Genomic DNA, 25,985 nt, shown 5'->3' with positions numbered 1-25,985 from the left:
TACATCGACATTTCCAACACTGTCATGTGTGAAGGTTTGGATGATAAATCAGGTATATGATACAAAGATAATGTTTTAAGGAAGAGACGCTCAATGAATTTGTTAAAAAAATTTAAACATTTATAGACACAGATTACATTTACGCTTAGAACAACATAGTAGTCACAAATAAAATACCTTATACCTCATCATGACATTTACTTTGACAGAGACTTAGCTTCTACATGTCTGAATAGAAACCATGTTTATATTTAATTAGACAGTCTTTACGTGCAAAGATTAATTATATACCATTCAGCTTTATATAATTTTTTTTTTTTTGATGAATGAAGACCTGAATTAAATCTCCAGGAGTTTCTCAACAAGATGTGCTTTCTAATTTGGTGCTGTGCACTATAGCATACAAGATCATTAATACATTATGTAACATGACATTTAAATCAAAACATCTATAAAACATTGACAGCATGGCATTGAGTGTCATTATTTTTTGATGATGTGCTTCTTTAATTGCTGTCCAGAGCCTTTTTTCCCTCACAGAGGCCATGTGTCCACTAGGTGGTGGTGATCCCTGTGGTGGTGAAGGTCTCTTGTGAATAATGTACATTAAAAGGATAAAGTGGAACATTGCTTTTAATTCAGTACAGTTGGTTCTGTAAATTGCCACAATCCACAGCACCCTTATTATTAATATACTATAAAGTTGTAGAAATAGTGGTAGTAGTAAGTATTTGTGACAGTTATAATAGTATGTGAACTAATATTATATTAGTAGTAGTAGTAGTATAGGACACGTTTAATAAAACTTTCTGTTGTAAAATGGTATACCCATACCCAGATAAGTGATTATGCATGTGTCAAAGCTAAAATGAATTAAGTAATAATTCCACAACCCAAGACATTTGTAATTGTTTTAACAAAGCCTGTACATGGACATTTAATTTGATGATTGTATTGGTCTCCAAAAATTGTCCCTGCTTTGCAGATTTTATTTATTTAGAATTTATTTTTGTAGTTAGTATACAATTTATTCAAGTCAAATATCTGCTTTAGTTAAGGCATGTCTGACTAGAAATACAACACCAGAAGTATACTTCAAACAAGCATTAAGGTATTGTTGACACTGTGGATTTATATGTATAGATTTATATTTCATTCAGCAGCTGCAGTATCATTAATACATTAATTATCCAGAATAAATTGCTCTGGATTAATTTCATTTATTTTTAATCAGATGTGGGCACCATGACCAAATGGTTATCAGTTCATGATGATCCCTGCAGTCACAAGACCACCTCTATTGTATCAACCTGTCCTTTAATTCTATCCCATGTTGCCACCATTTACAGTAAGTTTAATTGCTGGAATCAGAGGAAGTTGACTTCACAACAGGACCCCAAGGGGACCACATGCTAAGCCATATCTGACATTTTGCAAGGAAGTCCAAGCCTGTCTACTTTAGATTCACCAGGTGCACACTGCAGGCTTGAACGTGTGAGTTATCAGTGATTAATTCTAAGCACTGGACTTGGAAGATATCCAAGTTGCAGTTCTGCTTTGAACGGGGGAACAGTGCAGGATTAAAGCCTGGTGTAGTGGGGAAAAAACTTTATTTTGAGAAGCCTGAACTCAGAGGCTGTTACAAGCTGTTACTGTTGCTTTTTATCTAAAACTTTGTCTGAGAAGCAGATCAGGAGGGCTCTGTTAAAACGAATCAAAAGAGCAGTTACCTTTTCTCATCAGCAACATCAGAGAGGCCAGTGTGTTGTTTCTGAATTATCAAGGATAGATTGTAATGTCATCAGAATCGTGCATTAAATGAGCATTGTTTCATAGCCTATGGATATTTTAAAAGCTTTCCTTCTCTGAAAACAAATCTTGGATACAAAAACTACAGTCCTGGAAGCAGAATGTGTTTTCCTGATAGTTTGGAGTCAAGCTAGTAAATACTGAAAATCATGTCTTATTATTCCGTAGGACTGAGGTTAAAATTAACATGTAATATACATAAATGTATAGGTGACGCAAACTATGGGGAAAATATGGAATTATATGCCCTTTTAGAAACATAAGAAAGTTTACAAACAAGAGGAGGCCATTCGACCCATCGTGCTCGTTTGGTGTCCATTAATAACTAAGTTATCCAAGGATCCTATCCAGTCTGATTTTAAATGTTCCCAAATTTTCAGCTTCAACCACATCACTGGGGAGTTTGTTCAGATTGTGACGACTCTGTGTGAAGAAGTGTCTCCTGTTTTCCATCCTGAATGCCTTGAAGCCCAATTTCCATTTGTGTCCCCGGGTGCGTGTGTCCCTGCTGATCTGGAAAAGCTCCTCTGGTTTGATGTTGTCGATGCTCTTCATGATTTTGAAGACTTGGATCAAGTCCCCACGTAGTCTCCTCTGTTCCAGGGTGAAAAGGTTCAGTTCCTCAGTCTCTCAGTAGGACATTCCCTTCAGACCTGGAATAAGTCTGGTTGCTCTCCTCTGAACTGCCTATCTTTCTTGAAGTGTGGAGCCCAGAACTGTCCACAGTATCCAGATGAGCTCTAACTAGTGCATTGTACAGTCTGAACATCACTGCCCTTGTTCTCAATTCTACACTTTTGACAATATACCCTAACATTGTTTGCCTTTTTTATTGCTTCCCCACATTGTTTGGATGGAGAAAGGTGAGGAGTCCACGTAGACTCCTAGGTCTTTATCATGCATTACTTCATCTAGATCTGTACCTCCCACAGTGTAATGACAGTGGACATTTTTATCTGTTCCTGAGGCCAGTTCACAAATATTAATGCCCCCCTTCATTTAAAAAATATTTACCTTTGGTCCAATGAAATCTCATAATGGAGAACACTTTTTTTATGGAGACAAGGACAACATTCTTAGGCTGATACATAAATCAAGCATTGGCACATATCAAAGCAAAACCTGAATGAGCTGATGCATTGATTCAGAGCTCATAAGTGCAAGTACAGTGCAATGGCATCTGAAAAATACAGGTTGAGTTCAGTCACTAAAAGCCAGGCTGATTCACCTATCACCTTGGATGTGGGGTTAGTCTTGACTGGGATGTTTTGTGTCTATGGCAGGCTTTGGGGGGGGGGGGTTACAGGACGGTATGCAAATGCTTGAGATGTGGCTTTTTCACTGCACGCCGGCTCTCCCCCTTCTGTTTTATCATACCAACCACGCCTCGTATAGACAGTCGGACGGCCATATTGAGCCGAGTGTGTCTGTGCTTCTCTCCTAGCGCCGGAGCTCACAGGGTCCTGCATCACCATCAGCGCACAGGCTGGGGCAGCAGGCAGGTCGGGAGCACAAACGTTTTCTCTCTTTTCTTTTCTTCTCCTTTTCCCCTAAAACGGATGTTGTGGTTCAAAATCGCACTAAATCGTCTGTGAGAGGCAACGCTCCCGCTAGGTGAGTCCTCCTCTATGCATTTCTCATTTTACGGATCGTATGTATACCTTGTTGGAGGTTTCACGCGTACAGATGAGGAGGGGGGATTTTCTTTTCGTTCCCGGTCTCAGACTGTTTTAAAGCAGGCCTGGCTCCCGCAAACTGCTCTTAATTGGTAGGCCTTGTCAGTGTTACACTCTTGCGACACATGCGTATGCTTGGGCTTACTTTTTTGTTAAGTATTTTAAACATTATGACAGACACTGCGTGGAAACAATGCATTGGAGATCCGCGGTATATTTTGATGCGCACGATATACTTCGTAAAGATGCATGACTGAGGTATTGATTGCAATAGTCCAACTCTATCAAAAACACGTTTGGACGTTCACAATTGTGCTTTTTCATTAAAGTCGTCCCCTGGAAGCTATTTTGAGAGCTGGCGTAATTACATTTGTTTTGTGAGTTGCACGTATTTTTAAGTCTACTTCAAAATCCAGTCAATCGATGATGTGCTTCGTGGAGAGAGTTTATACCGTGTATTACTTCAGATGCATGCGTGTCAGTAAATAGTTTAGCAACTTTTCTGTCATGCCAATCATTCGGTTTTTTTTTATGTATAAAAGGAGTAATTGATGATTAAGCAAGAAGTAGCTGCACGTAGATTGCGAACAAAAACAGCCCTCTTCGGTGCATCTAGTGTTTAGTTAGTAACAGTAGCCGAGACTGGCCTCGTCACTTTCAAAATAGAGAAGGCGTCTGCTGGGTATAGGGTAGGATATGCCAAGTTGAATTGGTTTTAAAACGACCAAAATATAATGCTTCTACAACTAATTTCACGTCTCTTATTTACAGTCACCCACTTTAAAAGAATCATTGTTTTGCATAGTTGCTGCGAAATTCCGTTATTCTCAGCAGGCGCCAAACACTAGGGATCAAATAAGCGGCGCTCTGACAAAATACTTTACGCAAATCCCTTAGGCCACTCTGCAGGCGAGTGATACTTCGGGACTGCGACGTTTGCGCAAGTGTGTTCCGGCATAGCGAACTCGGCGTGCGCGCTGTCAGTAGAAACTCGGCTCTCGCGTCGCGGCTCCATCTGGCAGGAGCAGATGCCAGGGACGTTCCAGCGAGCGCTGATTGGTGGACGTCAAGGGCTTTGCGAATTCTGTGTGGCTCCCGCTTGCGTCAATCAAACGGTCTGGCAGGAGGATTCTGATCCCGCCCCCTGGACTTGTGGATTCGGTGTCAGTGTGCCTGGATGAGCGGCCTGCGTGGCTGTCAGTGTGCATTACAGTAGTAGTCCTCCTTGATAGGGAGCCCGTTTTAATAGGAACTTGTGAGGGAGATGAGATCCTGTATGGTCGGTTTTATATTTCTTCAAGTGAGAGGCTGCACATCGGGTGAGTAAGTGCAGGGACATGGGTATGAACACTAAAATAAAATCAGCCTCTTTATTAGCAGAGGTTTTTTAATTTTGAATCTCACTTGGGCAGCGTTAAGTAGAACATAAATCTAGGAGAGCCTGAATGTTTTGCTTCAGCCAGATAATTACTAATTAATAATACATAGGAGTTAAAGTGTCAGTTGGGGACAGTCATATTAACTCAAAATAGATGGCTACCAGTGCACAAACAAAAACCTATGTAAGCTCGCCTCTCCAGCTTGGGACACATCCAGAAGTACAGGGATACGATATCATTGCTACTCTTGGCTGCAGCGAAATCAGAGTTTGGAGACGGTGGACGCAAGCTGTGAGTGTGTTCCTCGGGTTATGCTTGTCTCCTGGGAGAATCTCAAGTATGTTCACTGAGTGTCAGATCCAGCAGCTTCACTGCCATCTGTGGATGCCTAGGTCTAAAGGAAGTCAGGGACCACTGGTTTTGATGAGGGCAAGAGTTACTGTTTATTTAAACTAAACGAGGACGGTAAGCATCTGAGCGACAGGCAGAAGGCTTCTGAGTTCAGTCCTTGATGATCCCTTCTGATCCTCACAGCATAGTGAGTTTGCCTGTGCATACCGTCAAGTGCTTTGAAGACTGTATTGTAGCTCAACTGAGAAGAGAACAGGACTCCACTGCTCATTGTTCGAAGTTGCACAGACTTCTGTACAATCACAGCCTATTGCCAAGTGCTCTGCTTATATAACATCCCAGAAAAAGGTAATCTTGAAGATTATGATTGAAGATTGATTGATTTCCCCAATTCATGATTGTTTTTAAACAGAACCTCCAGTGTCTCTTCAGCTGTGCCAGAGCAACTGTAGTAATGGCAAGAGCAACACGCACTAGTCGTCTGTGGCTGGGCCTGACTGGTTGACCTTGTCCTCAGTGTTGAATATCTCGAGTCTCATGGAAATCCTGCCAAAGTCTGTAAATTTATCACAGTTTGGCTGAGGCATAGTTGGGAATGCCATGCCCGTGATGCCAGTTGCTAATCCCTCTCACAGAAATGTACAAAACTCTTCTTTGTGACAATTGGAATGTGTTTTTCCTGTGGGATCTTGTAAACACTTTTCCCCCCTCTTCCTATAAGTGCATTTTCTTCAAATTTGGACTGAATTAGAAGTGTCTGTATTTAAAAACCTATTATTATTAAATATATTTTTTTCGCTTAGGCATATATTAAGGAAAAACGATAATATAAGAAATGTTTTTAATCTTCTTGCCCTAGCTGTCAAAATGTGCATCCAAGTTTGGGTAATTTACCTTTTGACTGTTGTGGTTTTACATGGCTTGAGTGTCATTCTGAAAACAAAATTTAAACCGTCAATGAACTTTCTAATAACCTGGTGTTTGCTGTGTGATTATTATAATGCAAAACCCCAGTTCCACCTACTTGGACTTTCAGGAACAGTGTCTCAACCGCAGTGTTTTATAGGTGGCTTGTGGAGGTTGAGAGTGTGTATTTTTGCAGAGTAGAGGCTTGTGGCTTGTGTAGGCTTGGTGGCAGGTTTGAGGTTTCCCGTTTGGTGTACATGCACAGTGTTACTTTTGTGTTGCCAGCAAAGTGCAGAACAAGACCAGGTTCTCTCCGTTCTGTGCCCAAGATCTATGTATGTTTCTTCTGTAGATTAATTAACCATTCTGTCCAAGCCTGTAGGAGGTGTAGTTATAATGGTGTATAAAGCTTCAGGACTCTAGCTCTCATGGTTAGACCACTTTTGTTTGTCTTGGTTACTTTTATTAGCTGAAAACGAGTGTGGCTTTTCGCATTCTAATGGCCTGTCAGAACTCAATTTTTAATAGACTGACCCTATTAAGCATATTTCCCTTAATTTATCCTATTTAAGCCTGAACACTTTTATGTAAAATGTAATGCTGTGCAGTAAGACACTTTCCAATTTGCAAAGCGCCATTTAGTCTTGAGGGAATAGCAATGTCTCAGAAATGTCAGCTGCATCTGCCTGCCATATGTACAGTACTGTAGCTGTGAGAGAGCGGTCTGCTTTGAATTTGAAATGCTAAATCAGAACCTTCTCCTTCGGCTCTGGAAGATGATTGAACTGAATAGCCATTATGTTTTAGGCCTGCATCAAGCAAGAGTTCTTAACATAAAACCTTTATTTTTTATTTGTTTTTCTTTTGTGGTGTTTATTTTTATTCTGATGATTCCTCTGGTTTAAAAAAATCTTTCCAAAAAGCAAATGGTTCCATCACTTGTGACCTGTGACCTGTGTTGGATTAGAGATCTAGGCAACTAGCCTAAATGAAATGGCTATCTGTTTAAAAAAAAAACAAAATAATATATATATATATATATATATATATATATATGACTTTGGATTTTTAACAGGAAATCAGTTTGATTTACAATTACAATTGTAATTGAAGTACAATTATTTATACCTTATTCATTGACTGTTCGAGATAAATCCTGATTTATTTTTGTGCAGGGTGGACGTTCACAACATAAATCCAGATTAATCTAATTTTGAATTAATCTAATTCATTTGAATGCTTTTCTCCATTAGAATATTATAATTACAGTTAAATGTCAATGTATTCTCTTGCAGGTTGTTGGCCACAGAGGGGTCTGGTCATCTTGAGGTGGAGGACATATTCTTTTCCTTTTGATTCTCTCGAAGAAAGCGGAAGGGTGGAGAGGAGACGAAAATGCCGAAACCGGTAAATTTACTTCCTTACATAAGTTATTTTTGCTTTTTCCTCCTTGAAGATAAAGTTTAGCTGTTTACTGATTCATAATGGTCCCTGACTGTTTACTGCTTCCAGTTACAGATAGTAATCATGAGAAATCTCAGACAAATCATCCTAAGATATGGGGTTAAATTGAAAAGGTGCTCCAATTAGTGGCGTTATGGTCTGCGGCATGATGAAAACCTGCATTTTTGTTGGGCCATACTGTATTGAATGCTTAACAAATAGCATAATCCAGTATAGATAATCCTCCTTTCAGTGTGATTTCCAAAGGATTTAGCAGGCAATGTTTTATTCTAATTAGATTTAAATGTATAATTAATATTGGGTTGACATAAACTGGTTTAGTTTCTTTCTCCCCTTTTTAAGTTTCTTGAATTGTAAAGTCAATATAGAACCGCTTGTAGTTCAGGGAGTTTTTTTCTTTTTCAACATCAGGAGTTTACTAGTGCACTTTATTTAATCTGTCTTTTAGACCCTGGAAGTTGAAATTTGTCTTGATTTTCTGAATGTATCACAGTGGGAAAAATTGTCCATATTGCATATGTGCACAGTATGATGATAAACTACTGGGGAGAATGTGAGGGGCTTCTTTCAAGGATACATTTTATTGTTTCCCGAATGCATGGGCGGACATGTCTTGTCTTTTGTTCTTTGTTTAATTAGTTCTGAGAAAATCAGTCATGAACTGAAAATTAAGTGTTAAACCTGAGGCCACTGTGATTAGGCCACTTGATCTCATTTGTCTTTTGGCAATAAGGGCCATGGACACTAATTGACTTTACTAATGGAGACTAATGAGAAGTACACTGATGAATCTGATGGCCAGATTAATACATAGTTTTTTATGCACATATGAACTGCAAATATCTAATTGGGAGTAGCATTCATGTAATGAAGCTTTCCAGAATTCATGAGTTTGCATTTAATTGTGTGTAGTATTTATTAAAAACAGTGTAACTTTCTTGTTACTTTCTTCCCTCTGAAGTGTTGTCCGTTTTTGGGGTATTATGCTTAATCTTCTCCCCCCCCCCCCCCCCACAACCTTCCATGTATGGTATGGATAGTTAACATCTCAGAATCCCCTGTCCATTCGTTTAATTGTTATAGAGGGGCACTAGTCATACAATGATAACCTTGGCACCATCAGTGTTAGGACACAGTGAACCATAACAGAGGCCTTGCTGAGTGGTGACATAAAGTCAGCACAACTTTCAGTGCATTAGGAATAAGGCGAGCCTGGGACTGCGCCACAGGACTGCAGTCTTGGTGCCGGCTGACATGCAGGGAAGAGAAATGGGCCGTAAGCAGCTTTCATCTTCCGCTTCTGAAACATCCTGTAATCTTCACAGGGGAGTTTTGTGCCCAGTTGGATCTACAGCAGCTTATACCATATTGCACAGACACAATACAGATGTTATTTTGGTAACCAGTGCATGACAGAAGAAGTGTGCCTCCTATACATGAAGTATTCCTTGTTTGGGAGTAGTATTAATAAGATTATCAGCAATACATAGATATAATTAGCATGAAGCTGGTTCTAAGTGCTTAGCTGCATTTACTGAACAAACTTTCAAGTTGGATATGCAGGCAGTGCTGTGCAATGAAATGAACAGATTGGTGGGCTGAAGTCTGCACTGCTCTGCTTTTAAACAGCCATTACAGCTTTACAGGTGAATGAACAGTCGCTCGTATTGCTCCACTGCTGTTTTTAAGTCCCTTGCAGCTCTGATTAAATCTTAAGGACCCAGTATGGAGTGGGGGTGGGTGTTTCTCCATCCCCCACCCCAACAGTCCTTTGTAGACAGTTGCTGATTACTGGATTAACAGTTTCTTTTTAACTCTTCAGTAAATCATTAGGGGGAGGGGGCAATGCCCTGGTCTGAGACCTTTGTTACAAATTCCTTGTAAACGGTTTATAAACAGCTGTCGGTTTGATTAGGGGGCTGCCTATAAAACTGTATTGCAAGCAAAGGCTGGTGAGTTATCTTGTTTTTCCTCTCCTGATTGGCCTTGCCTTCTTCCGCCATCAATGAGGTTTTTCAATATTACACCAAAGATACTGCCCGGGCCTGGTGGAGGATGTGTTCAATTGTTCAGGCTTATTGCGCTTGCTACACGCTTACAGATAATAATGCTTCAGGCAAGTCACTTCCCCAATAGGTACAGTAGCATCAGCCTGCACTGTTATAGACATTGCCCCCCAAATCCATTGCGGTGGTGTACAGAGCCAAAATGATGACAATTGTCACTGTCCATATATTTATGGACCTAACTGTATAACTGTCTTTGTAAGGGGAAAACTCAAAGCAGCAGGATTTTCAAGAAAAGCCCACTCTGCTTTTTACTTGGTCCCAGGCAGTCGGTTGTAAGGATCTCCTCTAGCTTCTCAGGCTCAAGGTTTCCAGTAACTCAGCTGAGCCAAGCTTTCAGAAATAATTGCCAAACTAATTGCAGGAAACCAGGCTTCGCTCATGAGATGATGAACATAGACACCAGATATCTCTTTCCGTTTCTCCCCTAACTATGAAGATTTTATTAACAGCATGACACTTGATTAAAGTAAACATATTTTAATATTGCGGCCTATCTGAAAAGGACAAAGCGTAATTAAAGAGCGAAGCACTCTAAGCTTGGCTGAGTGTAGCTGGAATAGTGCGGTCTTTCTATACTAGGATCAGAACTTTTAAGACACGGTTGTTATACTATAGTTTCCTTTTTATTAATCTCTTGTCATTTATATCCTGATTTATTCTCATTTAGTTTAATCTTTTATTTTTTCTGTGGTAATAGTATGTTTTTTCTGTATTCAATTGAAAAAGCCTGAGACCTTGCAGGCACATTGCCAGTTGCCAGTAGTACACAGATGCTAATGTGCTCCTCAAAGCACAACACAAAGCCAGATAAAAAAATAAAAAAGATAATATTGTTTTTTTTTTTTATTCTGCTATTGTACAATATTTATTAGGTCCTTTTAAAAATTAAAAAAACATGAAATATGACCTCTAGTCTTGGCCACTTTAAACAAGTGTTTAAGAAATAAATAGTTTGACAATTGTCCTAATCGTGACTGAAAGGGTGAAAGTGTCAGTGAGGCCTGTGTTTTTGTGTTTTTTTTTTTTTCTTTTCCCTTCCCCTTTGATTTCAGTTAGAGGTGCTAAGGCTCTGTCTTTTGTGTGTTTCTTCATGTTTATAGAGAAAATCTAGATTGAGATAATTGCATTTGCTCCTTGATGATGTCTGTTTGAGACTCAAGTGTTTCTGGCAGCATGGTGAAGTCATATTGGAAATGAAGAAAAGTACAGATGGGGGATGCGGTTGAAGTTATTTTCAATCTATTCCAATGTCAGCTGGACTATTATGGTATTATGACTACTCTCGGGATGTGTGTGCGATATTTCTCATTGTAAGGCAGCCGACTTGCCAATGCCTGCCCAACGACTGAGGCTTTATTGGCCGTGTTTTGCTGACCGCAGCCATATTTGATCGATACTGCAGGTCTGTCACCTCAAGGCAATAAGCCTCTATCTGAAATCAATAAATGTAAGTCTTCCCACAGGGCAGCTGTGCAGTGCGTCTACCAGACTTAGGCTTTTGAAAAAGTGAAATGAGAAGGAAACCGCTTCTTGCAATATTTAAAATCGGACCTTTCACGTGTTGTAAAAGACCGTTGAACGGAAAGCAGAGGCCCGTGGTAGTAATTCAAGGTTACAGCAACTCTAAAAGTAGCTTTGCTTGACCATGAATATTTAAAGTGTTATGTAATACCATTGAGTTGACTATAGGACCAGTGAAAGAGTTTTGAAATGAATAATAAACTCTATAAAATGCTTCCAGTAGAACAAACTTGGCAGCCCTTGCAAGTTATATGTGCCCTATAGTCTTAGCACTGCAGAAAGGTCTTGACATAATAATAATTATTATATATTTTTTTAATTTCTTGGTAGATGCCCTAATCCAGGGCGACTTACAACATAAGTACAAAACAAATTGCAAAAATACAGTTAAGTAAAAGGCATCAATCATTACAAATGCAATTTATATATAAAATACATTTTACAAGTTCCAATTTACAATTTACATTTTACACAGTCTTGCTGCTGTTTTGCCATTATGTAGGTGCAGTGAACAAGAGAATTTAGGCCTCTGACATTTCTGTTCAACAGATCAGATCATCCCTATTAACAACAGCATTGCAGTGTATTTTTCAGTGGCACTGGTCCAGTCTCTGTACCAGTGTGTTGCAGTCAGTGCCAGCTCTGGCTGCCCTCCCTGTGCCTTGTGGTCTCGGCAGAGGGAAGAAGGAGAGCTCTCGGGGGGGTTCGCGAGCTACCAGCAATCTGCGTTCACTGTGTGCCAGTGTTGCCAGCAGTGCCAATGACGGAAGATTTGTAGTCCTTTTGTGTAGCTTGCAGATCCGGTGACTCTTACTCTTGTCACTTTCAATGAATGCCAAAAGAAACACAGCTGTTTTCATGCTACACAGAGAGCAAAGTGTCAGTAGAATGCTTCATATATTTTGACATGATCCTCCACATCCTCGTACTGTAGAAGAAGTAGAGGCGGCTTCATTTACAAGTGTCAGAGTGCAATTCGTAATTCCAGTGACAAAACAAGGTTAAACCAGAGTTAGAATAATTTTGAAACACCTCCGCAGATGTCACCGTAATTGTACGATATGATTCATGCGTGTATCAGAATTGCTATTGATAAATTAATTAGATTTGCTGCAAGTGAGGATTATATTCCTGAATAGCAATGTCAGCAGCTTGCTTAGCTTTATCTTGGAAGCAGCCTCAGCAAATCATATCCAACTGCTTTTAACAATCAACAAAAAGTGAACTGGATCTTGATGAGAGACCCAAAAAACACATACTCTGCACTCACATTGGAAATGAATTCGAATTTCTAATGAGCGTGTTGTAAGCACTACAGCCCGAACGGTACCGATAATTGGGAAGCTAAATTTCACGATTACCGATATATCTGCCGATATTTACTTTTTTTACTACACTGAAGGCAGGATTTTTTAATTTTTTAATTTTACATAATCATCTTAACATTTTCATCATAAATAACAACCACAAATCAAACATTGTAAAAAAATAAATCCATTAAAATTATGGAGAATAAAGGAAAAATATAAAAATGGTGTTAACTGGCCTAATTTATATTAGCATTTTACATGCGTCAGGTTCTCTCAGGTCTCAAGTCCTGCTCAGTTTTTTTTTTTTTAAATGTATTTAAAAATGCCCTCGTGTGACGTATATAAAACTAATTGCAATATGTATCATAGCCAAAACACGATGTAGGATTTGAAATAGTTTTATAAATATCATGTATAGTTTCAGTTTAATTCAACATTGTCTGAGAGATGCGTTTTTCACTAATTTTCTTTAGGTTTTACTGTGATCTGAGCTTGCTTGTCATTTGGAGACAGTTTGTTTGCTGGTATCCAACAAACAACAACAAGCAAACATTTATTGCTTTTCTATATTTGAATTGCTATTGTAATTTTGAAAAGTTATTCAATTAACTTTTCAGTAAAAATACTGTAATCAAAACCATGGATATTGAAATGCAGCACAGCTTTCAAAAACACTTTCTATTGGTTTTGAGGGTTTTAGTAAGACACATGTTTATTGGTTTATGAGCCCTGTTTTTCTCAGTGGGGGTGTGTTTCTTTCACACGGTGCTCAGTAGTGTGTGCGGCGCCGCTGCGCATGAGAATCTCTGTGGAGTCGGAATCTTCCTGGGCAAACTAAAGCACCATAATTATGTTAAAAAAGAATGGTAATGATTATAATAACGACTGTAAAACCACATAAAAATGTATTTATTTATTGTCTGAAGTCTGACGCACATGTAGCCAATAGATTGAGAAAATATATCCGTGAAATATGTGCCGATACAGATATTTCTGTAAACATGCTTATATCAGCCGATAATATCGGTGCTCCGATATATCGGTCGGGCACTAGTAAGGACCCACTTTACTTTATCTTAACAGTGAACAGATCCATGCTGTTTTACAGTTGCAGATTGTGTTTTCAACTACCATATCTTTAGTTGACAGGCACTTCAGCCAACACTGCTATCAAAAGGATGCAGTAGACATTGAAATTATCCACAGAGTCTGATCACTGTGGTTTTGGATTACTGTAATTCTCATAGAAAACTATTCTGTGTAATTGAAATTTCTACAACAAAATAGAGAATAAGAAAATCTTATTGGACACAATGGTATTGTAATTTGTAGTTTGATGTCAACACACACAGGATAGATTGTTTTCAAACTTGCTTTTATATATTGTGCCTCAGTTAACTGAATAATTAACATTGCAAGTTGTACAGTAAAGAAAGTAAAGTTATAATTACAGGTATAGGAATGTCAATGTATTATCTGTTTCGCAGGCAGATATTTTTTTCGAAGGTGAATATTAGTCTAATACAAACAAGCAAAATGAAGAGAAATAATACTAATTTCAATAGAAACATTTTCTGACCTGCAGGGTTCCCAAGGTCATTGAAAAACCTGGAAAGTCAAGGAAAAGTCAGGGGAAATGGTCAAAAGTGTTTTGAACCTGGAAAAGTCAGGGATGTTTTTTGTTTTTTTTCATCTTTCCAAAAACAAATCAAGTAAAATAACATAGCATCCAGCTAACGTTGTAAAATACTGTTGTCCTGCTAATGTTGCCTCATTCAGGTGGGCTACACTAAAGTGGAGGTGGATTTTGCCACTGATTACGTAGTTTGTAACCTTAAGTTTAGCTTTTTTTTTTTTCTTTTAAAATATTTAAAACACTTGGTGAAACTTTGTTTTTTGTTTATTAAACTTTGCACACAACATGCTACTGGACTGAAGTTCCTTGTCTCTACTCCAACTTCTCAACTTTTTCAGTTAGAAGCACACAGCGGCTCAAATGTATGTACAATGTCTAACAATGTCTAACATTCAGAAACCTATATTATGGTAAATTCAGTGATAAATAATGCAGTTAATAACTGATTGACTAACTGGTGCTTACTGACTTGGTGAAAGGAAGATTGAATAACTGATGCCTAGTTTATTTACTTTGAGATTTTATAAGCATTGTTAAATGTGAAAATTTAACATTTCTTAATTTTATTGTTTCTACTGTCCATACTGATGAGATTGGTTGTGGGCTTGAAGTGTGGTAGACTTTAACCAGTTATTTTAGTTCCTCTTCTTCTGTCAGGACAGGTCTCCACATTGAGTTCCCCTGTTCCCTTCGCCAACCAGATTTGATGTTGGGTTTAGATCTACTTTTCTGTAGAAAATATCTTGGAAAATAATGGAAATTATCCTGGAAAATCATGGAAAAGTCATGGAAAATTGAATCCTGAATTGAGTGGGAACTCTGACCTGCTAAGGTTTTGTGAGGTAGGCTAAATGAGAGCAATTTTGTCATTCTTCTGCCTTTTTCACAGATGGTGATTCTTCTCAATTTGATCTGCTTTAAAAAGCTTTGAAGAGTTTGTGACTTCAGCATTTTGTACCGTTTTTATTTTATCACGAACATTGCAGAAGTTGATGTTTTCTTAATACCATAGAAAGTAATTCTACTGTAGTGGCACTTAACTGGTACACCACATATTCAATCAGAAATGCACCTTGTTTCTATAATATTGCAAAACAATTGAAAATCTCTTATTTTTCATTAGTTTAGTGTGTTTGTTTATTTCACTCTTAATTTCAAAGCAGTTTATTCATTCATTTGCTTTAATTGAATGTCCACAACATCAATTGATTCTTATATTCTCAAAGTAGCTGAATCTTTCCTGAAACTGTAGTGTCTGAGAGGCTTTCTGCAGTGCCTCAGCATGCCCGTTTCAGGCACTCAACTGAAATTAGTAAACAAAGAAAATAATAAATCTAAAAATGAAAGCTGAGGTTTGTAATGGAAAGTAAGAACCTTCTTTCACAGCGAGTACAGCACTCCAGGCGGTACATGTGAGGTAACCGAGTTGTACACTTGGCATGTCTGCATCGGTGTACTGTGGAGCGTGTGACACGGCCAGGGACGTGTCCGGGCCAATGAACCTAAACAAGGTGCTCCCTGCAGGCATGAGTTCTGGTAGAAATTCAGTCTGATCCGTTTCATTTCCAAACGCACATGAGCCAGCTAGTGTATTTCTCATGCTCAAATGTCATAAAAATGATTTCTCCTTTAGTTCTGGAATAGAGGTAGAAACTTACATTTTATCTGGTGTGTTTCACCGTCTACCACAGTTAATCAGTTAGCATTTCTTATTTTATTAGATTTGTTTTTATTGGATGTGAATGTTCTAGAGAAGAAGCTAGTGGTTTCCAATAGTCTTTTGAATATTGAAACATTTTCCCCCCGTTATCAAGTTTATTACACTGTGTGTGAAGAGTGATTTATTTAGAAATAGTTATTGCTTTGCATGCTGCTTAGGAGCTATTGTGAAACACCAAGGCAGGGTTATAGACCATGCAAAAGTGTGAATTTATTTATTGTGCACATTTGAATCGGACAAAACAGGCCTACAGTAAACCAAAACAAAACATAGCTCCTCTTTGAGCCTAATCTAAACCCAAAAAAGATCCCTACCTACAAATGCATACATAAACACAAACGCAACAAACGTACTCGCAGGCAAACAATCCAAGTTAAAATCTGTAGTCAGCAGTCTGTAATTGGTAATCAAATATTGTTGTTGGTTGTTCACTCACTGGCTCTCTCCCTGCCTCTCCACTGCAGGAAGTGGGTCTCTTGCTATATTGTCATAATGGTCTCTTTCCATGGCATTGCAGGTGTTAAAGGCAACTGCTAGTATAACACAGGCCTTCATCCCACCCCGCCTGCTGTCCATCATATTACAGAGTAACATGTATTGTTCACAGAAAGTTATAATGACCTTTTATTTATTAGAGGTAAACTGTATCCTCAATGGGTAAGATGGGAAGGTTCCGTGTTGCGATGGGAAGTGGACCTCTTGGCTATGAGTTTACAGTCATGTGCTACAATTTCATATTGCTCTGCTTAGAAAAACACCTCAAAACATTACTTGGAAAACATTTCTGCTCCATTCTGAGAAGCACAGCTCTGAGGAATGATCTGTGCTGTACAGCGGGAACAAGTGCCTGTTTATTCTGAGACGCAGCGTAGACAAGCTGGTAGTGAGGCAGAACATGTGAGCTAAAACGCCCTTTGTTTTTCAGAAGTTTTCAGAAATGCGTTCAGCAATAGGGGCTTTGTACCCCAATCACAGTACGGCAGCCTGATTCCCAACAATAATTGTAGTGTTACTTGAGTAGGAATTCGTCATCAAGGAAATTAATAATGGGCCAGATTAATTTGCCGAGTTTCAGCGGGGAGAAGTAGATTGCGTATAAAAGGCAGTGTTACCATTAGTTACATCAGACTCCCTCAAACGTGTGTAGATGTCAGGGGGGGTTGTTATCGGATTTGCACGGTCGCTGGAAGGATCAGCAAGGGCAGGATATTCTGCATAGAGAACAGTAACCTTACCCTGCTCTGTGGGCTTCCGTGATCGCCTTTCCCCGCAGTGTATCAAGACCTGTGTTCAGAACATGCCTTTTATTTCTAACGGGGGAAGCGTGAGAGTGATGGAAGGCCCCCAGGAGGACAGGCTGCTCTTTCTGGATCAGCTGTGCAATGCACTCCCTCACAGCTGAATGCCAGGGCTGCGAGGGGCCGCACATAATGAGCTCCCTTATTTGTTCCCTGTCACCAAAGAGCTATTTTTAGGAGCCCATTAGGAAGTGGAACACTTGCCCTTTGAGAATCAGCTGGAGTATACTTTCTGACTACAGTTTTCAAACCCTTTTTTGGTGGCAAAAGTTTAGCTATTTTGTTGTTTATGCTCATGCTGTATGGACTTTTTGCAATAATACTTAAAGAAACCATAGTTTATTAATCCCTTAATCACATTGTTGTTAAGCTGTGATCACTTGTCCTTGAGTTCTGGACATAAAGGTGGAATAGTAGCCTTATAATTGTTCCATTACGCATTCCAGTATGACATGGGGCAACTCCAAACTATTCCATGTCGCAAGGTTACATGGTTAAATACCTTTCACTCTAGATATCAGATTTAATCTGTTTTTGTTGATGGTTTTCAGAGTTCATTTTATGAAAACAAAGTAAGATGGGTTACTTTGTTTGCCCCCCAATGTTATTCTGGTGAATGTACCTTCCTTTAAGTACTTTATAAGGGGAAATGGAGCATGAGATCTCTGTGAACAGAAGGCCTCTATTTCCTTTCTTCTGCTCCTTGGGTTAACACTGCTGTCGTTTGGGGGTCTCCAGAGACTGTGAGTGAAGGAGTGGGCAGCCTGGAAAGTGTTTGTTCTTGGTAGCATATGTATTTGAAAGATCAACCTTCAGGATCTCCAACTGCAGAAAACCGCCTCTGTAACCCTGACAAAGTCCTATTTGTTTTTTTGTGTTGCAGGCCAGATCATTGGTTTGTCAAGGGTCGTAGGTCATTGGCTTCACCAAAATGGCTAGGTTGTCTGCTTCAGTATCTCATGTTTTGTCTTTCATTCAGATACATATGACAAAGCCATGCAATGCTATAGCTGTTTAATAAGGTTTACAAAATTCACAGCCATCGCTATCGAGTGGAGAGGGCTTTGTTCATGGGGGGGGGGGGATTTCAAAATATAAACATAGCTTACTTGTCCTTTTCAAAAGCTCATGAGAATCCATCTGGAAGATCTGGGAAATAGAAGACTCAAGATGCTTGATTTTGTTTAGAATAGTCCAATCTATGTTACCGTATCTGTCTTAATTGATTAGTAGGAAGCAGAAGCACTAGCAGACAGTGGGAGATCAGACTCGGCTCCTTGCTTCTTACCTGTTTCAGAATTGTTCTTTCTTGATGTTGTTTTAGATCAATGTCCGGGTCACTACCATGGATGCAGAACTGGAGTTCGCCATCCAGCCCAACACAACTGGCAAGCAGCTCTTTGACCAGGTGAGTGTAGAGTTTTAAAGAAACCTTCCACCTATAAACCGTAATTCAGTTTTCTGATTTGTCTAATTTGTAACTTCAAAAGGTATACCTGTAAGGTGATGTGTGTGTCTAAATGAGAAATGGTAATCTCCGAACAAAATGTACCATAGGAAGTAGATAAAAAGGATTCTTGAATGCATGAAACAAGATCTTTCGCATGCATCTGTTGGTCTTAACCATCATTCTCTCTTACACAATCTTACACTGCAGAATGGCTAAAGTGCTTTGTTGCAAAATAGTCTATAAAAGGAGGTTTGCCCCCACAGGCATTGTCTTGAACAAACCAGTACCAATGTGGCTTTTTTTTTTAACATAACCTGCTGAAACTACAACATACACTTAGAACTGAAATCATGGGAGAAATTCAGACTTTCCCAACAAAGTCCCTCTTCCCTTCTATCCTCACTATAGCAATATGAATCAAGGATACGTTTTGATTCACTTGGGAAAATCCAGCAGAGCCCTTTCTTCCAGGGGTACAAGACAGGCTTTCCTTTGGCCTTCTTTGTAAACTATCAAGAGGGGCTGGAATTCTGACCGTTGTATGCAATCGAAACCACAGGAAACCATTCCATGGAGAGTGACTCGCAAGGGAAGACTGCAACAAAGCATTACTAAATCTCTTAACACTGAGTCAGCCTCCTACATTGTGGTCTTTCCAAGGCCTCACTGGGGACAAAGCGATCCAGAGTACTTGGAATTATAAGTACTGTATAGTCACAGTGACATCAGTAGGTGTAAGAATGCCTCCATGCTTCAATCAAGATGCTTTTAGGGATCTTGTGTTTGTGTTTGTAGAGGTTATGTTTTCTTGCATGTCATCTTTTTATGTGAATTGGTAAAAGTGGTTCTTCTGAGTGCATATGATACAGGGATATGGTTTAATGAGGACTTTAAGTGTGTACAGTGAAGAATTAGAATTGTTACTAAAATGAACCGAAAACATTCAGGACCATATTTATCATTGTCTACATCAGCAGAATGCGGAGTGATGATTCTTGTCATGGTTAGTTTTTATGTGGATAATTGAAGAGACCACAAATACATGGGTGGTCAGACCTGCCGGAGTCTGCAGGGTGGTTATCCTCCTCCTGATAACACATTTAGGCTTTTGAAATGGGTTCTTGTGTAGGAGCTGCTTTAAAGTAATGTTTTACTTTGTGAGATTAAATGCACTTTATCAAAAAAAGGAAACTTTTGCTACCTCCTCTGATTATAAACTTAGTTTTTGTTTGTTTGTTCCCCCTTCGCAGAACAATAAGTTAGCTTTTTTTTTTTTTTTATATTTTTTTTTTTTTTTTTTTGGAATGTTTTGTTCTAGTCCAAAATGGCAGTTGTCATCTGTCATGTCAGTAGGGCAGTGTGGCGCTGAGGAGTGAGAGGTGGTGAATGTGGCATTTAGCCGAGAGTGGGAGCACAAGACATTGTGTGTTCAGTGATTAGATTTCTTAAATTTGATGCATCATGAAGAAAATACTGATTAAAATTAGATTTTTGAAAAGTAAACGGTTACTAATTTCTCCGTAAGCTTAGGCTATTTCATTCCTTCCCTCACCCTTTGCTGTGTAGACACATTCATCTTTCTTACAATAGCAGATATTTAACCACAGCTTCTGTTAAATCATGAGTAATGCATAACAAACTGAAATCTTTTTAACCATTGTTTAGATTTGGCTACAAAGATTTTTTTTTTTAACACAAGCGTTTATGAACATTGAGATGTTTTCATGAGCCCACGGCATAAACATGCTCCCTGCTTTGTGTATTGCAATGTGCAAAATTTGAACAGCCGGCAGTGATTCTAGGGTCAACACAGAGGTTAACCATTAAGCTCTGCACATGTGTGCAACAGAGATCATTACAGGTTTTCCTTGCAATTTTGGAACATCTTTGTGTCATTTGTGGTGCTGTTATTTAGATAGACTAGATATTTCTCCTGCATGTTTCCCTCCCGTCCTTCAGAGAAAGTTATTAAGCAATTCCTGCATATTGACAGGCAGTATAATACACTTGGAATTAGTTTGTAAGATGTTTGTCTTTACATTTTGAGAATTGCTTACCATCGCATCAGATCAATTAAATGTAGTTTTCTTCATATCCCAAACGTATTGTATCCATACGAGGGGAAATTAAGTATGATTTTACCAGAAGAAATTACACAGAGAAGACAACTTGATTTTGACAGGTAGATAAACATCTGTTTATCTGTCAGGAGGAAGCCTGAATCCCAGAAGGCCAGTGGCATAGGCCGGGCAGGACTGGTAGTTGGGTCACGATGCTGTTGGCAGTGGCTGACACGCCAGCCTGCAGTGACCGAGTGAAATGGCGTTCAGACTCCTCTCCGAGGGCTGAGGGCTTCCCCCCTGCTGTGGGATTAGGGCATGCCACATTGGTTAGGACAGGTCACAGAGTAATAATTAATGGGCCCTTTCAACACTAATATTGTCATATCACAGCATTGCAGTGTTGTGATACTTTTGTATTGCCGTAAGGGCAGTCTCCCCTTTGGAGTTTCAACTCAATGCAAACATACACTTTGAAATATTCATGCCATCTGAAATATTAATATTCAGTCTTTTAGTTCTCCGCTTCACCAGGCCCTTAATTCTGTTAAAGCAGGCATTGTTAATGATCTGTATTTCCGGTATGCAGATGCTGATTTTAGTAAACCTGTAGGAAATAGTAGACATTTAGTATACATACATGTATATACACATACATGCATGCATACATACATACATCTATAATTTCATACTTTATACATTTTTCATAACTAAATATTTTAGAGTGCCTTACAGTCTCATGACAGTAATATTGTTTTAACATTACTATATTACAATCAAATATAATGCACTGGTCTGAATAAGGATGAAGGCACCTCACATCCAAATCATTGATTCCCTCTCCTGAGGTAAGTCTCTGAGCCCACCGGCCTGTGATCATTCATTGTATATTCTTTCAGACGCATCCTTTCCTTTCTTACATTTTCAGCGCCTGATAAGTGTCCCCACTTCAGTTTTTATTCAAAGTCTGTTGTTTTTATTGGCCATAGAAATAAATGAAGACTTACTGATATGTACCTCAGTCATGTTTGTAGTTTATAGATTTAAACTACAAAAAATACTTTTTAAATATTTAGGCTACAATATCTCCATTATACGTATTATGAATTACTTAAAAATGCACCTTATTAATGTTATTGAAGAATCTCACTACATTCCTCCCCCCCCTAATATTCAGATAGTTCCCATAATTAAAATAGAACTACTTAAGTTTGCCCGAAGGGAGTACACATACATGATTTAGGTTTCTTTTGCAGTTGAAGAAGACTTTACATTTCTAAGAATGTTATAGTTTTATAGTTTTTGTAGTTTTTTTTTTTTTTTTTCTTTCCTCTCCCCCCCCATGTAAAACACAAAACAAAAATCTGACCGTACCGATTTTAGTAGAAGCCTCACTGCAAGAGCTTCAAAGAAAGAAAATCCTTCCCTATTCTCCTGAGATGCATATGAGAAGGTTTTGGATCAAAGCTTCTAGTGGCCTCAGGTCTGGATTAAATTAAATTTATCACCCACTCAACAATTGCAGATTGCAAACCTTTAAACTTGAGGGCAGGTTTCTGTTAGATCGATGCAAGGAGCCTCTGGCAAACAAGAAGCCACAATCAAGTACCAGTTTGTAATATGTGGTTGAGTTTAAGTTTTGGTTAAATGGGAGGCCTTAGTTTAGTTATAAATCACTGATAATTGTCAATGGTAATTTGAACTTGTTTTTCCAATCATTTAGGAAATATTTTGATTCTCTAAAAATACTAGTTTTATGCTTTATATATGTTCACAAAATGTCCAGGAAAATGCTTTCTCATTATATATATTCATAAACTGAAACTCTGTAGATAACAATCACTTAATGTACACTGCATCTACTAATTATATTTTTTTGTCCTCAATTGGGTTATTACTTTCTTGTTATTGGGTATTTACTGTACTATTTCCCTTGAGCTGTAGACAACTACATTAGTCATCTGTGAGTGAACTGCAGTTAATTGGTCTTAGAAAATTGCCCACCTGCTAAATTACATTTATGGAACCAGGCTCTTTTTTCCAGACTCACAGAAATGGCTTCTTGAAACACTTATTTTTAAATCTCGTCTTTGTTTGCGTGATAAAGAACACTGCAGGAAGGCCTTGACGGTGTTCAGTAGAGGCTCTTCAATGTGAGATCTAGCATGACAGTAAATTGATGTGGTGACACCGCATTGACCTGCCGCTGCGTAGAACCACCGCCTAGCAGAGTGAAATATTAGACCCAATTTCATGAACATGTAGGGAGTTTATTGAAAGGTGAGGCTTTTCCCTTTCTGCTCCACTGACTTACTTATTCATCTTGTATTGATGTGCTCCTGTGGAAGTGTGTGACTTGATCGATTAGGCTAAGGCTTGAACTGAATGAAATGTTTGGTTTTGGTTCCCTTAAAATTACATAAGGTATTTAAAATTTACGCGGTGAAATTTATTACAGGTGAAACTATAATATCGAGCATTTCCGCTATTGATAGTCCACAAATCATTTTTGTTATCTCTCAAAAGTGTATGCAGTAAATAAATCTGTTATACAATGGTTAAATTGCATCTCCTTTCTTTAATTTCAAGCTTAAATAAAGGATACAATGTATTGACAACACGGGTACTAAACACTGCTAAATGCAACTATGGGCTAGGTTTCATCAAGACCTCAAACGCCTGCGTGTAATGCTTAGGAAAATGCTTTTAATTACACACTTATAAATTGTTGTAAAAAACAATGTTGGTATTTAAAAAAATCAATATTATAACTTTAAGACTTGCAGAAAATACTTTTTTTTAATGCAATGAAGATCGGAGGTTGAAAGATACGTGAACCTTTTTGCATTACAAAAAGATGGACTAAACTGTGGCTCCGTTTTGTATTTCCAGGTAGTGAAGACGGTGGGCCTCCGTGAAGTGTGGTTCTTTGGGCTGCAGTATGTGGACAGCAAGACATACAGCACCTGGCTGAAACTCAACAAGAAGGTGGGCTTCGAGCAGATAAACAGGGCTGTGCCCATTTGAGTGGTGCTCAGGTTATCACACTAAACTGTACATAGACTGTGCAGCGCTTCATTGTAGCATCTTTAGTAACAGCATTCAAAGAAAACAAAGGATCGGGAGGGGTAACCACATTTGGTTTTCTTGGAGCTTCACCGTGCTTTTGAAAAGCTGTTAATGCAGGTATTTGCAAGCAGCTCAGCAGGGTTTATAGGTGAGGGGGGGGATGTACACATGTATTGACAGGATAATGGATGTCATGATTTCTTCCACAGCAGGTTCCTGTGGAAAAATGATAGTGTGTAATACTGTGCCTGAAGGCGAGCCCTGCCTTGCTTAATGATGTGAAAGGCACTTACCTATAGTGGGCTCTGCCAGGCCCTGAATGGCTGAAGATTTGGGAAAATTACACTGTGGAGTTGTTGGTGTGCGAGGCAGCTGTCCTTGAGTTTAGGACCGTGGTCGGCGTTGCTTTTCAGTCGGGGTTGAGGGTCCCGAATTTTGCTCTGGGTGGAGATTTGAGTATGCTGCATCAAAGTCTTAAGAACTTTTTAAATGATTCAACCAGTCGGGATCCTGAGCTGGAGTAGAGTAATAGAAAGAACATTGCTATTGCTGCCTCAGCACGGCAGCATTCGCAATCCCACAGTGATTGATTTGATGTGTCAGACCTGTTGTGGAGGAAAAAAAATGTATAACTAGAAATCTGTCTGCATTTATTGTGTGGCTTATATATTTTAATGGGTAAGGTAGTAACAAGATTTATCAGCGTACTTTATTAATGACGGTCTCAAACGGCAACAAATAAATACATACCAGCCTGGCTGCAGATGAGAAACTTTGCAGTGAGATTTAAAACACTGCCATTTATCAAATAACTGTTTAATTTAAAAAATATAACTTTCCGTTACCGTGTCAGTAAAGATGTACCAGAAATGGCCTTACTGAAGCATTAAATATGGTTAAGTCTGAGGTTTATAAATCTGAAATACCGTTGTGGATTTGTAATTATCAGTGAGTAGCTGATCTGAACTTTCCTCGTGTGGTGGGTGAGGTTCTCCTTGGGCCTGTAAGCAGGGAGAGCTCACTGGATGCTGGTTATAACTGGGTTCACTGACGTTCCTGTCCGTTTCCCCTCCCCAGGTGACACAGCAGGACGTGAAGAAGGAGAACCCCCTGCAGTTCAAGTTCCGGGCCAAGTTCTTCCCTGAGGACGTGTCAGAGGAGCTCATCCAGGAGATCACGCAGAGGCTGTTCTTCCTACAGGTGAAGGAGGCCATCTTGAATGATGAGAACTACTGCCCCCCCGAGACGGCTGTACTGCTGGCCTCCTATGCCGTGCAGGCCAAGTACGGGGACTTCAACAAGGAGGTGCACAAGCCTGGATACCTCACCAACGACCGGCTGCTCCCACAGAGGTGAGCGACTTCTCCATCCTCTCTCTGGCCTGTCCTCTCTCACTGTTCTCCTCTGGCGCGGGGATGTCGAATGGGCATAGAAGAAAAAGACATAAAGGCGAGCTGTGTATTTGATGATTAGGTCTGCTTCTGCTGGGGGAGAGAGGTTTCATACCTTACCAGTCGTTTAAGTGTGCACTTTGCCGTAGTGTTTAATTTTTTTATGGTATCTGGTGTAGGGTCTACCTTAATTTTACTATACCATACTCGACTCATCAGAATATTTGTATAGAATCGCTCCTCTAAAGGGCTGTTACTGTGAAAGTAGAGTGCAGACGGACCATATCTGCCTCTATCCAAATTAATCCACAGCCACTGTCTGCCATATCTACATTTTGTGCTGTACTAAGCACTTCACGGTCTCCTCATCTGGCCTATGTAAAAATTCCCATGGTGAAGAATTACTAAACGATTTTGAATGGCTGGCCTCCTCGTCAATACAAAATATAAAACTGGGTTATAAAAAATAAAACAAACAAAAGAACCATGCAGTAGAATCATTCATTGCTGAGAAAATGGAAATTGTGTTCATCTGTTTGTAGTTTAAGGCCTGCCAAGATTTATAGGTACGAGGGGCCCAGGGGTGGGGAGTTTAACTCTGCTGCTCTGTCCAAAAAACTGTTGTATCGTGGCAGGCATTGCAGTGCTGCAGTTCACTGAGTGTAACGGCCAGCACTTTCATTTGGGATATCTGCAGAAACTGTAACAGCTGCTCAATATTTATGTCATTAGTGTGTAATGTGTTTTTCAGGGTTTTGGAACAGCATAAACTAACCAAAGAGCAGTGGGAAGAGAGAATACAGACCTGGCACGAGGAGCACAGAGGAATGCTGAGGTACCCCAGACGCACAACTTTTCCCCTTTAACACATTAAAC

General features: G+C 39.2%; 1 protein-coding gene across 4 annotated transcripts in view; it reads left to right on the top strand.

Annotated features, from left to right (window-relative positions):
• Nucleotides 1-3,203: 3,203 nt before the first annotated feature.
• The window catches only part of LOC136751125 (radixin), a 38,868-nt gene continuing 16,086 nt past the window's right edge, over nt 3,204-25,985 (top strand). Inside the window, exons 1-7 of one of the 4 annotated variants that reach the window (XM_066706462.1) lie at nt 4,699-4,804; nt 7,417-7,528; nt 14,784-14,963; nt 18,464-18,547; nt 23,542-23,637; nt 24,796-25,070; nt 25,861-25,944. In XM_066706462.1, coding sequence (XP_066562559.1) covers nt 18,485-18,547; nt 23,542-23,637; nt 24,796-25,070; nt 25,861-25,944 — 518 coding nt within the window. In that variant the 5' untranslated portion in view covers nt 4,699-4,804; nt 7,417-7,528; nt 14,784-14,963; nt 18,464-18,484. Of the gene's footprint in view, nt 3,424-4,698; nt 4,805-7,416; nt 7,529-14,783; nt 14,964-18,463; nt 18,548-23,541; nt 23,638-24,795; nt 25,071-25,860; nt 25,945-25,985 lie in introns of those variants that run through there. The other 3 variants (XM_066706459.1, XM_066706461.1, XM_066706460.1) reach the window with 3 other exon arrangements.

The sequence above is a fragment of the Amia ocellicauda genome, chromosome 6, assembly GCF_036373705.1.
Source record: "Amia ocellicauda isolate fAmiCal2 chromosome 6, fAmiCal2.hap1, whole genome shotgun sequence".
In the NCBI taxonomy this organism is placed as follows: Eukaryota; Metazoa; Chordata; class Actinopteri; order Amiiformes; family Amiidae; genus Amia; species Amia ocellicauda.
Note: the sequence above shows the minus strand (reverse complement) of the source record. Positions and strands in the feature narration are given on the sequence as shown.